Source organism: Salmo trutta, chromosome 21 (genome assembly GCF_901001165.1).
Source record: "Salmo trutta chromosome 21, fSalTru1.1, whole genome shotgun sequence".
Lineage (NCBI taxonomy): Eukaryota > Metazoa > Chordata > Actinopteri > Salmoniformes > Salmonidae > Salmo > Salmo trutta.
The window spans coordinates 33,403,723-33,420,380 of NC_042977.1; the positions used below are offsets into that span (position 1 = coordinate 33,403,723).

At 42.0% G+C, this 16,658-nt stretch overlaps 2 protein-coding genes and 1 non-coding gene across 3 annotated transcripts; all 3 read left to right on the forward strand.

Moving 5' to 3' along the window:
- The first annotated feature begins 1,191 nt into the window (after positions 1–1,191).
- LOC115157212 (aquaporin FA-CHIP) lies at positions 1,192–4,119 on the forward strand. Its single transcript, XM_029705275.1, has 4 exons — positions 1,192–1,637; positions 2,515–2,676; positions 2,941–3,021; positions 3,299–4,119. The coding sequence occupies exons 1-4, from the start codon at positions 1,275–1,277 to the stop codon at positions 3,476–3,478; spliced, it is 786 nt and encodes a 261-aa protein (XP_029561135.1). The 5' UTR covers positions 1,192–1,274; the 3' UTR covers positions 3,479–4,119.
- A 4,361-nt stretch (positions 4,120–8,480) lies between these two features.
- On the forward strand, positions 8,481–8,536 carry LOC115157800 (U7 small nuclear RNA). The gene has a single exon (XR_003868555.1). It is a non-coding gene; the product is annotated as a U7 small nuclear RNA (small nuclear RNA).
- Positions 8,537–11,457: 2,921 nt separating this feature from the next.
- LOC115157213 (aquaporin-1) lies at positions 11,458–14,732 on the forward strand. The gene is made up of 4 exons (XM_029705277.1): positions 11,458–11,853; positions 12,123–12,284; positions 12,481–12,561; positions 12,787–14,732. Exons 1-4 carry the CDS (start codon positions 11,491–11,493, stop codon positions 12,967–12,969), a joined length of 789 nt encoding a protein of 262 aa, XP_029561137.1. The 5' UTR covers positions 11,458–11,490; the 3' UTR covers positions 12,970–14,732.
- Positions 14,733–16,658: the final 1,926 nt, after the last annotated feature.

Below are 16,658 nucleotides of genomic sequence, written 5' to 3' on the forward strand. Positions count from 1 at the left end.
TTGTCACAACACAACTGATTGGCTCAAACGCATTAAGAAGGAAAAAAATTCCACAGCAAACTTTTAACAAGGCACATCTGTTAATTGAAATGAATTCCAGGTGACTACCTCATGAAGCTGGTTGAGAGAATGCCAAGAGTGTGCAAAGCTGTCATCAAGGCAAAGGGTGGCTACTTTGAAGAATCTAAAATATATTTTGATTTGTTTAACACTTTTTGGGGGGGGGTTATTTCATTGTTCTGATGTCTTCACTATTCTACAATGTAGAAATTAATAAAAATAAAGAAAAACCCTTGAATGAGTAGGTGTGTCAACTTTTGCCTGGTCCCAAGCTGCGCCCCTACCCAGTCATGTGAAATCTATAGATTAGGGCCTAATTTATTTAATTTTACTGACTCCTAATTTTGAACTAACTCAGCAAAACCTATGAAATTTTAGCATTTATATTTTTGTTCAGTGTGTGTGTATGTGTATATATAGATTTTATTGCACATAGATTTCTATCAAATCATGTTGAATAGCATTTATCCAGATGTATTCCCAAGAGGTTAGCAAGCAGTTGCCAATATGATGTGCACACTGAATCTCTATTTTTTCCCACTATGGGAACAAACTCACGTGCATGTCTTTTGAGTGACAGGTTAGGGACAGACTCTGCCCTCTTTGGAGGCTCTGCTGTGACCAAGTCACTGCTGAGTTAATGTGGAAATTCAATTATTGATGCTGTTCACTGGTATAGAGACATCTTAACAGATAAACATATCGACGAAGCGCACACTATAATATTTGAAGATGGGACTTGGAAATATGTTTCAACAACACCATAGTTAGAAATCCCAAGCAACAAACCTTGTGGACTCTCACCTTATACTGTAGTCATAAAGTCCTGCTACTGTAGATGTCTTTATGAATGGAGAAACAAAGTGCCTCCGAGTACAACTTCCCCTCTGTCCTACTACAGTCTGTTCTACACCACTACTTCTGAAAGTCCAGAGAGAAAAAAAAGAAGTAAGTGCAGGGAGTATGGGAAACGAGAGGGATAGGAGGGAGGAAAAGAGGGAGAGGGAAACCAGTAAAAGAGTGAGGGAAAGGGGGGTGAAGAAGAAAAAAAGCCTTTTGGATTTCTCCCTTCCCTTTCACTTTTTAGAACCCGCCTCCCTTCATTATCAGCAGCAGCCTTATAAATGCAGCCTGTTGATGTTGTTTGTGAGTTCCACTGACACCACTCTACATCATCTCAGATAAGACCACCATACGTCCAGGCTGCAGCCAAGATGAGAGAGTTCAAGAGCAAGGCATTCTGGAGGGCCGTACTGGCCGAGCTTGTGGGGATGACCATGTTCATATTTCTCAGCATCTCAGCTGCCATTGGGAACTCAAACAACACCGCTCCTGACCAGGAGGTGAAGGTTTCTCTGACCTTTGGTCTGGCCATCGCCACGCTGGCCCAGAGTTTGGGCCACGTCAGTGGAGCCCACCTGAACCCAGCTGTGACACTGGGCATGCTGGCCAGCTGCCAGATCAGCGTGTTCAAGGGGATGATGTACATGGTGGCTCAGATGCTGGGCTCTGCTCTGGCCAGTGCTATTGTCTATGGAACCCGGCCAGAGGCAAATCCTGCACTGGGGGTCAATGCTGTGAGTGGCTCATTTTGGCTAATTTGTTTCAGAATGCAAATTTGAATATATATGGTTTATGTGTGTCCTTTTCAATTAGAAATGTTGGCTTTCAATTCCATTTTATGGGAAGTGTTTGAACTTTGTGTGCAATTTCTTGATAAATGTATATTGCATCTCATAGTTGTTGGCGAACAGTAATGCATGTGAACCTGCGTGCACTGCATTGATAAAATAGTTGATTGAACTTAGTTTAATTTAGTTCGACTCAATGATTTTTGAAGGGACTCAAATGGGATCTCATTCATGTTTGATTAGAGTGAGCTTGGATGCACCGGCTGCAAACTATTGACTACCAGAATCATGTGATGGTTTTTTTGATCACACTAACTCATATTAAGCATAGGGGCTTCTGCTGTTCTCTAGTGAATATAGGATGTACAGCTGCATGGTAGTTACTTTCCCATGCCATAAAAATCCCTCACATGCCTCCTATAGACCCCAAGTTAAATGGTATTTTAAGCTGTTGATACAGAGGATCATCACATCTATTGCCATTAATGGAATTCTAAATTATGTAAATTGCACATTAGCAAAGTCTGTAAGAATATAATCAATTATCAACATCTTTCAATCATTTACAATTTCAATGAATGAATAAACTAAGACTTGCTCAGACTTTGACAAATTATAGTTAGACTATCAGCCTGTTGAAAGTTTACATTAGATTTCAAATTAGATTTTTTTCTCCTCACCCTGCACTTCACAAGGGAAGCCTTTGCTTTGCCAGCTATTTAGAATAGCACATAGTAGTTGAGAAAAACATCCATCACGCTGATGCACACTGACAAATTGTTTTTGTTTGTTTCCCCCTCTGCCCCCTCCTTCCCCCTCGTAGCTAAATGGTGTCAGTGCCAGCCAAGGCGTTGGCATCGAGCTCCTGGCTACCTTCCAGCTGGTCCTGTGTGTCATAGCAGTAACTGATAAAAGGCGGCGTGATGTCACCGGCTCTGCCCCCCTGGCCATCGGGCTCTCTGTCGCTCTGGGACACTTGGCAGCCGTAAGTTACTTATAGTAGTTTGTCAACAAGCTATCTCCTCTGACACATGCATCTGATTAACAAAATATCAATTTTGAATGTGTTATTGTGACAAATCACCATTGAATTAAAGCTTAATTTTACTCAGTGCAAATGGTGACTGTTGAATTTACCCCTCAGACCCTAGGCCTAATCCTATAACCATAAACTATTTATATTGATTTTACAACAGATCGTCTCATCCCTCATATTGTCCTAAGATATTTATCTTGTTGTTGTGTACAGATCAGCTACACAGGCTGTGGTATCAACCCGGCCCGATCCTTTGGACCTGCTTTGATCATGAATGATTATACAAATCACTGGGTAGGTGGACATGGTGTGTTTGCAGACACGTGTGTTTGCAGATTCCTTGCATTTAGTGTGACATCAATTCCATGACTAGTAAATTCAATAAACTTCTAAAATGATTACCAAAGCTGAGCTACTTTCAATAAAGTGGTTACTGAGTGACAGCATCTCTATTGTTTTATTGTAAAGTCTAATAAAACTATTGAGAGCAAAGTTAAAGTTAACCCTGTAATATGTGTCTTCAATCTGTTCTTCCATTGATTCATTGATTGACTTCTTTGCACCATGGCAGGTGTACTGGGTGGGGCCAATGAGTGGAGGTGTGGCAGCTGCTCTGGTCTATGACTTCCTCCTGTACCCCAAATCTGAGGACTTCCCTGAACGTATGAAGGTTCTTGTTGGTGGCCCGGTGGGAGACTATAATGTTAATGGAGAGGAGACTGCAGCTGTGGAAATGTCATCAACAAAGTAGTTTTGTCATAACAACACCATATAGTGTATAGGACTTTAGATTGTCTACCTACAGTATACTCCTGTAAAGAAAACATTGACATTTCCTTTAGAATGGCAGCAGTTGAATTGTTATTTCAAAATAATTATAAAGAATTTCAAATAAGAGGAGCATTTTTATTTTGTTGTGAAGTATTAGGCCTGTTTCATTGAAAATCACACCACTGAGCTGCCGATTTAGTAGAGAAATTGTCACTTGACTATCACAGGAGGTTGGTGGCACCTTAATTGGGGAGGACGGGCTCGTGGTAATAGCTGGACCGAAATGAGTGGAATGGTATCAAATACATCCAACGCATGGTTTCCATGTGTTTCATTCCATTTGCTCTTTTCCGGCCGTTATTATGAGTCGTCCTCCCCTCCTCTACTGTTGAGTATTCACTTCAATTTCTAAACGTCTTTAACAAGAGTTGCTGGAACATCTTGCTCTTTGTTAAAATATTTCCCATATCAGTATTCTATATAGAGCTATTTGTTTTTGTATATTTTCTGTATACCTGTTTATGTAAGAACTTTTTATTTCTTGATGTATATGTATTTCTGTGTGCACTCTTGAATTGTATTTCACTTTTGTACGTAAATAAAACACCAGATGTTAACAGATGTTCCCCTCTTGGCATTTGTCTCCTCATAAACTGCTTACTTTAGCAATATCCAGTCTCCACATCCAAACAGTACTCTTTTACTTTTTGGACTAGCCATCTCATTAGAACTTGACGCCTCTAACATCTCAGTGCTAGAGGCGTCACTACAGACCCTGGTTCGATTCCAGGCTGTATCACAACCGGCCATCTTTGGGCATCCCATAGGGCGGCGCACAATTGGCCCAGTATCATCCGGGTTAGGGTTTGGCCGTGGTAGGCCATCATTGTAAATAAGAATTTGTTCTTAACAGACTTATCAAGTTAATGAAAAATTTGGCTAACACAATCTATTTAAGTTTATCTCAGAAGGTGGGGAGAGCTTGAGATCCTGATATAAATATACTGCTCAAAAAAATAAAGGGAACACTTAAACAACACATCCTAGATCTGAATGAAAGAAATAATCTTATTAAATACTTTTTTCTTTACATAGTTGCATATGTTGACAACAAAATCACACAAAAATAATCAATGGAAATCCAATTTATCAACCCATGGAGGTCTGGATTTGGAGTCACACTCAAAATTAAAGTGGAAAACCACACTACAGGCTGATCCAACTTTGATGTAATGTCCTTAAAACAAGTCAAAATGAGGCTCAGTAGTGTGTGTGGCCTCCACGTGCCTGTATGACCTCCCTACAACGCCTGGGCATGCTCCTGATGAGGTGGTGGATGGTCTCCTGAGGGATCTCCTCCCAGACCTGGACTAAAGCATCCGCCAACTCCTGGACAGTCTGTGGTGCAACGTGGCGTTGGTGGATGGAGCGAGACATGATGTCCCAGATGTGCTCAATTGGATTCAGGTCTGGGGAACAGGCGGGCCAGTCCATAGCATCAATGCCTTCCTCTTGCAGGAACTGCTGACACACTCCAGCCACATGAGGTCTAGCATTGTCTTGCATTAGGAGAAACCCAAGGCCAACCGCATCAGCATATGGTCTCACAAGGGGTCTGAGGATCTCATCTCGGTACCTAATGGCAGTCAGGCTACCTCTGGCGAGCACATGGAGGGCTGTGCGGCCCCCCAAAGAAATGCCACCCTACACCATGACTGACCCACCGCCAAACCGGTCATGCTGGAGGATGTTGCAGGCAGCAGAACGTTCTCCACGGCGTCTCCAGACTCTGTCACGTCTGTCACGTACTCAGTATGAACCTGCTTTCATCTGTGAAGAGCACAGGGCGCCAGTGGCGAATTTGCCAATCTTGGTGTTCTCTGGCAAATGCCAAACGTCCTGCACGTTGTTGGGCTGTAAGCACAACCCCCACCTGTGGACGTCGGGCCCTCATACCACCCTCATGGAGTCTGTTTCTGACCGTTTGAGCAGACACATGCACATTTGTGGCCTGCTGGAGGTCATTTTGCAGGGCTCTGGCAGTGCTCCTCCTGCTCCTCCTTGCACAAAGGCGGAGGTAGCGGTCCTGCTGCTGGGTTGTTGCCCTCCTACAGCCTCCTCCACGTCTCCTGATGTACTGGCCTGTCTCCTAGAAGCGCCTCCATGCTCTGGACACTACGCTGACAGACACAGCAAACCTTCTTGCCACAGCTCGCATTGATTTGCCATCCTGGATGAGCTGCACTACCTGAGCCACTTGTGTGGGTTGGAGACTCCGTCTCATGCTACCACTAGAGTGAAGGCACCGCCAGCATTCAAAAGTGACCAAAACATCAGCCAGGAAGCATAGGAACTGAGAAGTGGTCTGTGGTCCCCACCTGCAGAACCACTCCTTTATTGGGGGTGTCTTGCTAATTGCCTATAATTTCCACCTGTTGTCTATATTCCATTTGCACAACAGCATGTGAAATTTATTGTCAATCAGTGTTGCTTCCTAAGTGGACAGTTTGATTTCACAGAAGTGGGATTGACTTGGAGTTAAGTGTTCCCTTTATTTTTTTGAGCAGTGTATATTTTCAGTTAACTTTGCACTACTATCTAAACTAGACCACAGCAACATCACTGTTTAGGTTCAGGACCCGTAGACCTTATCATCACCGTACTCATCAGTCCATTTCCTTAACTAGAATTGCTGTTAACAGGCTGGAGTTTTTTTCCTGGAATCCACTGCGTGCAAGAGCCAGTAAGTTTACGGAAAAAATATGAGTAACTTTTAACACACCCCAGTCTTATCTGCATTTTATGTGGTTACAACAAGTAAAAGCAGAGAGTATTAGAGGCATGAGTTTCAAAACATGATTAGAAACAATTGTAAAGTTTTTTTGTTTCTGTTTTCTTCTTTGGGTAGGATGAACCGTAAATCAGAGGTGTGGGCATGACTGGTTTCTCATTCTGACCAACCTTTCTGATATGTCTGTTGTATGAAGTGAAGGATTGTTAGTTGTTATTGTCATGACTCAACAACCACATCTCCCTACACAGATTCACATCAATCAGTTTGACTTACTCAAAATAGAGTGAATAATTCAGAGTGAACAATAACCATCTGATTTTTTGTAGACTACAAAGTTCCCCATTCGTAATATCTGAGTACCATAGTGACCAAAGCACAAATGTGTTGGTGGCTAGAGAGAGGATAGAGTTGTTCTTAGGTTATGGGAATTCATGCAAGTTAATCACCACAACATGGTGTATTAACAGAAACCATATTCTATGAATGTAATTATCTTTAATTTAACATTTATCAAAATAGATTGATTGCCCTGATCATGATAAATGTATTTCATATGCACAGCAGATACATCAATTGATCTGCATTTCCATTTCAATTGGCTGGCTCCTTAATAGAAGGGGCCTATACATTTGGGTTGAACATTCAGACCCTTGCAGCTAGAATGTAATTGTATAGAATGAATGGACACAACCCTCCATGGATAAGCATGTCCTTTCTATGCAACACTTTTCTATCTGCAACAATAGAGGAATGTTTCAGAAGGAAAACGAAAGAAAAGAGGTCGGGGAAATGTGATGTCTGTAGTCAATGCAATGGCCCTGTTCAAATCCTTTAAAAGTGCATCCTGCCTTCCGAGTGACACAGCGGTCTAAGGCACTGCATTGCAGTGCTAGAGGTGTCACTACAGACCCGGGTTTCAATCCCGGGCTGTGTCGCAGCCGGCCGCGACCGGGAGATCCATAAGGCGGCGCACATTTGGCCCAGTGTCGTCCGGGTTAGGGGAGTGTTTGGCTGGCCGGGAAGTCCTTGTCCCATCGCACTCTAGCAACTCCTGTGGCGGGCCGGGCACATGCACGCTGACTTCGGTCGCCAGTTGTACAGTGTTTCCTCCGACACATCAGTGCGCTGGCTTCCAGGTTAAGCGGGCAGTGCGACTTGACAGGACCGTGTTTAGGAGGATGCATGGCCCTCGACCTTCACCTTTCCTGAGTCTGTATGGGAGAGCGTCTGCTAAATGACGTAAATGAGTTGTAGCGATGGGACAAGACTTTAACTACCAATTAGGGAGAAAAAGAGGTAAAAATAAAGTACATCCTTCATTCCTAATTTCAGTGAAATAATCCCAGATTAGAAATGACTGGACAGGTGAAAGCCATGTGCTGGAGCCGTTGTATTCACTTTCCCAATCATGTCATGTCTAATCAGTGATTATTTCAAGGAATGGAGAAAGGAAATATTCATTCTAACAGGCCTACTTAGGGCTCTATTCAATCCGCGTCGCGGAAGTTCTGTTGTACAGCGTGATTGAAATTTAAAGGCAATGTTCCTGCTTTAGCGGAGACTGCATTCACGGTGAACGCTGTATACGTCGGCTCAATCGCAAATTGCTTTTACATTACTATTGCGGAATCTGTAACACTTCAGCTTTACAGATTGAATAGATCCCCTATTGTGACATGGCTCTCAGCTGATTCAATCAAACCAGACAGTTGAAAAAGCATACCTGATTCAAGCCAAACAATTTTCTCAAAATTAACTTTTGGGTAAGGTGCTAGTTGCAAGACTAAACCGTGTGAGGGTGTATGATACAAACTTAGCATACCAGCTTCATTTGTGCTCCATAATACCATTGACCTAGCGCCTATGCCAAGTTTATACTTGTTTTATATTGAACTAGCAAAACCATGGTGGCAGCTCCCACATAAAGACTACAGTTTTACTATAGAATACTGCAGTATTATCCACAGACACAAAAACACTGTAGTAAATACTACAGAAATGTCTGCAAAAACAATACAGTAAAAGCTACAGTATCATTTGCATATACCCTGCCCATTCCCCTCCCCCATATCCTAATTTGTGTCATCCATAAGAATATACATATGTTGTGTTCCCTACAGATTATAGAAAAGTCTATCTGTTCAGATCCTAGTCCAACAAACCAACGCCTACCTACCTACAGGCTATGGAACATTTGCTCTTTTAGTATTTATCCAGTAGGTTTTCTCAAGGAGAAACTCCCAGTAATGGACACCAAAAATGGATATATCACATTATCTGGTGTACAATCTTTAGCTAACCAGAACCCAGCCATCAACCTGGGTCTGCTGGTCAGCTGCCAGTTCTGTGTCCTCAGTAGCCTACCATGAGTTGATCCAAAAATAATTTACATTATACACAAGTTAACTTGGGATTTAAATGCAAACTGAATTTCAAAGTTGATGGTGTCCATTGTAGCGTATGCCGCTCCAGCTCAGGTCACTGTACAGAAGTTGCAATACATTGACAAGATTTAGATTTATAATGTCCTCGAAATGTGTTAGCCATGTATTGAATCAAGAGCGGCGCTTTCATCAAACAGCTCTATGCATTGAGTTAATGTGTTTTCCTCTGATTTCAGCCTTTAACATAAGCTCTCCCTTCCTGGCTGCGATTGTTGGAGCTGAAAGAAGCAGAGCCGCCTTATCTTTCAACTCCCTCTGCTTAAATACATCCTCTGAATGATCGTAATTCTATTGTATTTTCTGACAGTTATGCGGGGCGAGATTAACCAAATGCTTTCCTGTTCTCTTCTCTTGCAGTTGAATGGAATCAAGGATTTGGCATAGAATTTCTTCTCACCCTCCAGCTTGTGCTGTGTGTCATAGCAACCACTGATAGAAGGTGGAGTGATGTCGGAGGTTCTGATGTCCTGCGCCCTTGGTGATCGGGCCCTCAGTAGGTCTTGGAATAAATCAGAGCCATTATATTGTTTTAATCAACCCTGGAAACGATTCATGACTTGCAGTGCAGTGGTATAACACATTAATTGGATAACTTACCTCACTAGTCTCAACGCCAGCTGTAGACACCTGGGTCATGTTCAGTAGGGCACACCGTAGCAAAATGTTTTCAGACACTAAATAAAAAAAAAATACTATACGTATAAGATACCATTTTGTATTTGTCTGTGATGACTTGTACACCCTGCAGGATGTTTGACTTCTTGTAAGAAATAAAGCATGGTAATCCATTTAAATGTCCTGTTTTCAACTTTAACAAGCTTTTTATTTCTAAATTTAACATAGATATTTGACAAATGTAAATAATTTGAATTGCAAATAATGTGTTTTAAGACTTCCTGTATAGTAATGTTTCTCAGTCACTTTTCAGTGCAACAATTTCTGTTTACAACTGATGTACAGTGCGGGAAAAAAGTATTTGATCCCCTGCTGATTTTGTACATTTGCCCACTGATAAAGAAAGGATCAGTCTATAATTTTAATGGTAGGTTTATTTCAACAGTGAGAGACAGAATAACAACAAAAAATATCCAGAAAAATGCATATCAAAAATGTTATAAATTGATTTGCATTTTAATGAGGGAAATAAGTATTTGACCCCCTCTCAATCAGAAAGATTTCTGGCTCCCAGGTGTCTTTTATACAGGTAACGAGCTGAGATTAGGAGCACACTCTTAAAGGGAGTGCTCCTAATCGCAGCTTGTTACCTGTAAAAAAAGACACCTGTCCACAGAAGCAATCAATCAGATTCCAAACTCTCCACCATGGCCAAGACCAAAGAGCTCTCCAAGGATGTCAGGGACAAGATTGCAGACCTACAAAAGGCTGGAATGGGCTACAAGACCATCGCCAAGCAGCTTGGTGAGAAGGTGACAACATTTGGTGCGATTATTCGCAAATGGAAGAAACACAAAAGAACTGTCAATATCCCTCGGCCTGGGGCTCCATGCAAGATCTCACCTCGTGGGGTTGCAATGATCATGAGAACAGTGAGGAATCAGCCCAGAACTACACGGGAGGATCTTGTCAATGATCTCAAAGCAGCTGGGACCATAGTCACCAAGAAAACAATTGGTAACACACTACGCCGTGCAGGACTGAAATCCTGCAGCGCCTGCAAGGTCCCCCTGCTCAAGAATACATATACATGCCTGTCTGAAGTTTGCCAATGAACATCTGAATGATTCAGAGGACAACTGGTGAAAGTGTTGTGGTCAGATGAGACCAAAATAGAGCTCTTTGGCATCAACTCAACTCGCCGTGTTTGGAGGAGGAGGAATGCTGCCTATGACCCCAAGAACACCATCCCCACCGTCAAACATGGAGGTGGAAACATTATGCTTTGGGGGTGTTTTTCTGCTTAGGGGACAGGACAACTTCACCGCATCAAAGGGACGATGGACGGGGCCATGTACCATCAAATCTTGGGTGAGAACATCCTTCCCTCAGCCAGGGCATTGAAAATGGGTCGTGGATGGGTATTCCAGCATAACAATGACCCAAAACACACGGCCAAGGCAACAAAGGAGTGGCTCAAGAAGAAGCACATTAAGGTCCTGGAGTGGCCTAGCCAGTCTCCAGACCTTAATCCCATAGAAAATCTGTGGAGGGAGCTGAAGGTTCGAGTTGCCAAATGTCAGCCTCGAAACCTTAATGACTTGGAGAAGATCTGCAAAGAGGAGTGGCAAAAAATCCCTCCTGAGGTGTGTGCAAACCTGGTGGCCAACTACAAAAAACGTCTGACCTCTGGGATTGACAACAAGGCTTTTGCCACCAAGTACTAAGTCATGTTTTGCAGAGGGGTCAAATACTTATTTCCCTCATTAAAATGCAAATCATTTTATAACATTTTTGACATGCGTTTTTCTGGATATTTTTGTTGTTAATCTGTCTCTCACTGTTCAAATAAACCTACCATTAAAATTATAGACTGATCATTTCTTTGTAAGTGGGCAAATGTACAAAATCAGCAGGGGATCAAATACTTTTTCCCCACTGTACATATTTTCTGGGGTGACTGAGAAAAATGGATGAAAACCTGAAGTCTCTTGTTAGCGGTATTTCCTGTTACTTTGAATGTCAGTCTCCTCCCACTTTCACTAGGGATCTACAGTAACACTGTGGTATAAATGCTGCTTGGCTTGCATTGTTAGTAACACTGAAGACACAACACAAACGCCACCCAACACCACAGTGATGGGAGAACTCAGAAATTGGGCGTTTTGGCGGGCTGTTCTAGCAGAGTTGATCGGTATGATCCTCTTCATATTCATCGGTATATCTTCTGCTATCGGGAATACAAATAACTCCAAGCCTGACCAGGAGGTTAAAGTAGCGTTAGCCTTTGGTCTGGCCATCGCCACGCTGGCCCAGAGTTTGGGCCACATCAGTGGAGCCCACCTGAACCCAGCCATCACCCTAGGTCTGCTGGTCAGCTGCCAGATCAGTGTGTTCAAGGCAGTGTTCTACATCCTGGCTCAGATGCTGGGAGCTGTAGTAGCTAGTGCCATAGTGTATGGAGTCAAGCCGACAAACATTGATGCACTGGGGGTTAATCACGTGAGTGGATATCACTTTTGACTGTTTTCAGATTGCCACTAAGTATTAAAATGCTGAAAATATAAATTTGGAATGAATTCATTTTAAATGGAATTGATTCAGACATGTTGAAGACTTTTGTGAAAATTGTAATGTAAAGTAAGCTTAAACTCATCTACTTTAACTCAGACTGACTTAATCAACGCTTGAGCCGTCATACATCTCAGATCTCATCTCAGATGCCGCCTAATGTTTCACAAGCTCATCATATCCTCTCCGGTCTTTTCCAGCTGAATAACATAAGTGTTGGACAAGGGTTTGTCATCGAGCTCCTAACCACCTTCCAGCTGGTCCTATGTGTCATAGCAGTGACTGATAAAAGGCGTGGGGATGTCACCGGTTCTGCCCCTCTAGCCATCGGGCTCTCTGTGGGTCTGGGACATCTTGCAGCAGTAAGTGAATAATGCTACTCAAACATGTGTGCTGATAAAAATGTTTTCAGATTTACACTGTAGATCTACAGTATATTATAGTCTTGCTATAAACAAACTTCAGGAAAATCCATCATCTCCAGTGTAAGTGCAATATAGCGGTACAGTATAACATAAACATGCCATAAATGCTATGGTTAATTGTTTCTATCCTCAGATCAGTTTCACTGGATGTGGCATTAATCCTGCTCGCTCATTTGGGCCAGCTGTAATCTACAAACAATTTGGTGACCATTGGGTAATCTTTCACCTTTTTCACCCTAATGTTTGTGTTGTCATCATAACTATTATATCATATTAATGATAGCTTCTTGTCTATCAACTGCACATCTATCACTTTTGTATTATTATCTAACTTTTAATTATCCAGGTTGGTCTCATAAAAAAGAGACCTGTTCCACAGCAGCTCTTGGTTCAGTACAGATATTGAATTGTTGGCACCATTTCTGCTCCTGTACTCCAGGTGTACTGGCTGGGGCCGATGTGTGGAGGTGTAGCAGCAGCCCTTATCTATGACTTCCTCCTGTATCCTAGAAGTGATGACTTCAGTAAGCGGAGGAATGTTCTGGTCAGTGGGCCAGACAAGGAGAATGATGCCCCAGAGGAGGGCAGCAGTAGCCCCGGAACCAGTCAGTGGCCCAGATAGGACAAGTTGACTAACAATTAGCCTACCAAATGTTGGAAATTATAAGCAGAAAAATATCTAAATTGTGCTTAAAAACCTTGTTCTGCAGTCTCTGCCAGCCGCTGAAAGATCCATATGTAGAATTAATTTAAACTGTCAGTTTGATTTATGCAGTTATTTACTTTTATTATTGCTGTAACAGACATGTTGTATTGTGTTTCTGTTTGTCCTGTGTTGAAGGTTGAAACATTTGTACACCTAGGGGACAGTTCAAAATGTACTGTAAAAACTAAATGCGCACCCTCCCCCCTATAGAATTAACAAGAAATTATGTTTTACGACCACAAATAACTGTAGTGAGCCTGTGTTGTTTAACGTAGATATCGACTTTGCCACTTCAGCATGCTTCTGTGGTACAGTCGATGCCACGCAAGGCTACGGGCCAGAAGGTTGAGGATTTGCTGACCACCACGGACGATCTAACTCTCCCTGTCTTTCATTAGAACTACACTACGATCAGAGCCGGCTGCAGACAATGATCATCCAGGTGGAAATCAGATTTAACATTTTGATATATATATTTATATTTATAATTATAATATTTATAATATTTATAATTATATAAAATAAATGCAACAAATATATGCAACACGACAATCTGCACAGTTTGAATGCTGGAATTATATTTTGGAGGAATGTGCGCAGGTAGCCTACAGGAGACTAGTAGCCTAATCAGATTAAAACATTGTAGCTGGTTGTGTTGATGCCTGACATAACAGGTAATGCAGCTTAAAAGTGAAATTAACAATATTTAGGCTATGGGTTATTGAAGCGTTAGGTTCTAGGTGTGCGACAGCAGAGCTGTCAAGCTTTCCTGAATAACTGGGCCTGCTGGAAGCCTACTGTATGTGGCCACATTATTATAGGACGACTTGGGAGAATGAGGATCCGCAACAAACAGCGCATCTCAGTATCAGAACTTAAAATACAGCCAAACTGGCATGCTACTGTGTTTTGTATATCTTATAAACTGTTGATTAGACCCACAACTGATCCAAATTGAATGAAACATTCAAATCACAGGGTTTTTGCGCTGTAATTCAAATGACATTTTCACAGCAGTTTACAGCCTAGAGTAGAGTGTTGTACTCACTTGAAAACTATAATGCAAATAGGGAGGATAATTGTATGGTCCCTAATATAAGATCAATAGGGGAGCTTTTTGAGCTGCGTGTCTGTCTTCACTGTTCTTTCATGCTCAATGATGCACCCTGGCCTCTCCACTTATATTGAAAATTGATGCAGCTTTGAATGATTATATGAGTGGTATGATTGCTAGTTAGCATATTGCAGATCTGGACAAACGATCCACCTACCACTATTGTCACTATGAATGGTGGATAGAGGGCAGGATAGACAGCAAAAAGCATAGTGCATAAGGGAAGTACCAGTACACCTTGATATAGGAGAGGCGCATGCACGCAGATGAGGAAATTTGGCTAGGATGGAAGAAATTATATATTAAAACCTGCAAAAGGGCGAATATAAACCTGGGGGAAAAACACAATACCCTCCCGTAACCAATAAAAAAAACACACAACCCTCCCCAAAGCAAAAATATAAGTTACACAACGCTCCCCTATTTTGGACTGCCCCATTTAATATCGAACTGCCCCTACGATATTTACATTTTCTTTGTTTTAGTCTTTGCTTTGTGGAAATAAAGTATTTTTTGTTATTAAAGAATAAACTGTACCAGTCAAGTTTGGACACCTACTCATTCAATGTTTTTTTCTTTATTTTCACTAATAGTGTAGACATCAAAACTATGAAATAACACATATGGAATCATGTAGTAATCAGAAAAGTGTTAAACAAATAAAAAATATATTTTAGATTCTTCAAAGTAGCCACCCTTTGCCTTGATGACAGCTTTGCACACTCTTGGCATTCTCTCAACCAGCTTCACCTGGAATGCTTTTCCAAAAGTCTTGAAGGAGTTCCCACATATGCTGAGCACTTGTTGGCTGCTTTTCCTTCCAACTCATCCCAAACCATCTCAATTGGGTTGAGGTCGGATGATTGTGGAGGCCAGGTCATCTGATGCTGCCCTCCATCACTCTCCTTCTCGGTTAAAAAGCACTTACACAGCCTGGAGGTGAGTTGGGTCATTGTCCTGTTGAAAAACAAATGAAAGTCCCACTAATCGCAAACCAGATAGGATGGCGTACCGCTGAAGAATGCTGTGGTAGCCATGCTGGTTAAGTGTGCCTTGAATTCGAAATAAATCCCTGACAGTGTTACCAGCAAAGCACCCCCACACCATCACACCACCTCCATGCTTCACGGTGGGCACCACACATGTGGAGATCATCCCTTCACCTACTCTGCGTCTCACAAAGACACGGCGGTTGGAACAAAAATCTAAAATTTGGACTCATCAGACCAAAGGAAAGATTTCCACCAGTCTAATGTCCATTGCTCATGTTTCTTGGCCCAAGCAAGTCTCTTCTTCTTATTAGTATCCTTCAGTAGTGGTTTCTTTGCAGCAATTTGACCATGAAGGCCTGATTCACACTGTCTCCTCTGAACAGTTGATGTTGAGATGTGTATCTTACTTGAACTCTGAAGCATTTATTCGGGCTGCAATTTCTGAGGCTGGTAACTCTAATGAACCTATCCTCTACAGCAGAGGTAACTCTGGGTCTTCCTTTCCTGTGGCGGTCCTCATGAGAGCCAGGTTCATCATAGCGCTTGATGGTTGTTGCGACTGCACTTGAAGAAACTTTCAAAGTTCTTGAAATGTTCCGGATTGACTGACCTTCATGTCTTAAAGTAATGGACTGTCATTTATGTTTGCTTATTTGAGCTGTTCTTGGCATAATATGGACTTAATATTTTACCAAATAGGGCTTCTGTATACCACCTCTACATTGTCACAATGCTACTGATGGGTTCAAATGCACGAGGAAGGCAGAGTTCCTCTGTCCAGTGTCTGTGTACTTTTGCCCATCTTAATCTTTTCTTTATATTGGCCAGTCTGAGATATGTCTTTTTCTTTGCAACTCTGCCTAGAAGGCCAGCATCCCGGAGTCGCTTCTTCACTGTTGACGTTGAGACTGGTGTTTTACAGGTACTATTTAATGAAGCTGCCAGTTGGGGACTTGTGAGGCGTCTGTTTCTCAAACTAGACACTCTAATGTACTTATCCTCTTGCTCAGTTGTGCACCGACGCCTCCCACTCCTCTTTCTATTCTGGTTAGAGCCAGTTTGAGCTGTTCTGTGAAGGGAGTAGTAAACAGCGTTGTACAAGATCTTCAGTTTCTTGGCAATTTCTTGCATGGGATAGCCTTCATTTCTCAGAACAAGAATAGACCGACGAGTTTCAGAAGAAAGTTTTTCGTTACTGGCCATTTTGATCCTGTAATCGAACCCACAAATGCTGATGCTCTAGATACTCAACTAGTCTAAAGAAGGCATGTTTTATTGCTTCTTTAATCAGAACAACAGTTTTCAGCTGTGCTAACATAATTGCAGAAGGATTTTCTAATGATCAATTAGCCTTTTAAAATGATAAACTTGGATTAGCTAACGCAAAGTGCCATTGGAACACAGGAATGATGGTTGCTGATAATGGGCCTCTGTACGCCTATGTATATATTCCATAAAAAAATCTGCCATTTCCAGCTACAATAGTCATTTACAACATT

Excerpts from the sequence above, each read along its gene's own strand:
- LOC115157213 (XM_029705277.1), top strand. The coding sequence starts at position 11,491 with ATGGGAGAACTCAGAAATTGGGCGTTTTGGCGGGCTGTTCTAGCAGAG. Across the intron at positions 12,285-12,480 it reads GTCTGGGACATCTTGCAGCA|ATCAGTTTCACTGGATGTGG; the intron begins GTAAGTGAATAA and ends TTCTATCCTCAG. Across the intron at positions 12,562-12,786 it reads AACAATTTGGTGACCATTGG|GTGTACTGGCTGGGGCCGAT; the intron begins GTAATCTTTCAC and ends CCTGTACTCCAG.
- LOC115157212 (XM_029705275.1), top strand. The coding sequence starts at position 1,275 with ATGAGAGAGTTCAAGAGCAAGGCATTCTGGAGGGCCGTACTGGCCGAG. Across the intron at positions 1,638-2,514 it reads CTGCACTGGGGGTCAATGCT|CTAAATGGTGTCAGTGCCAG; the intron begins GTGAGTGGCTCA and ends TCCCCCTCGTAG. Across the intron at positions 2,677-2,940 it reads CTCTGGGACACTTGGCAGCC|ATCAGCTACACAGGCTGTGG; the intron begins GTAAGTTACTTA and ends TGTTGTGTACAG.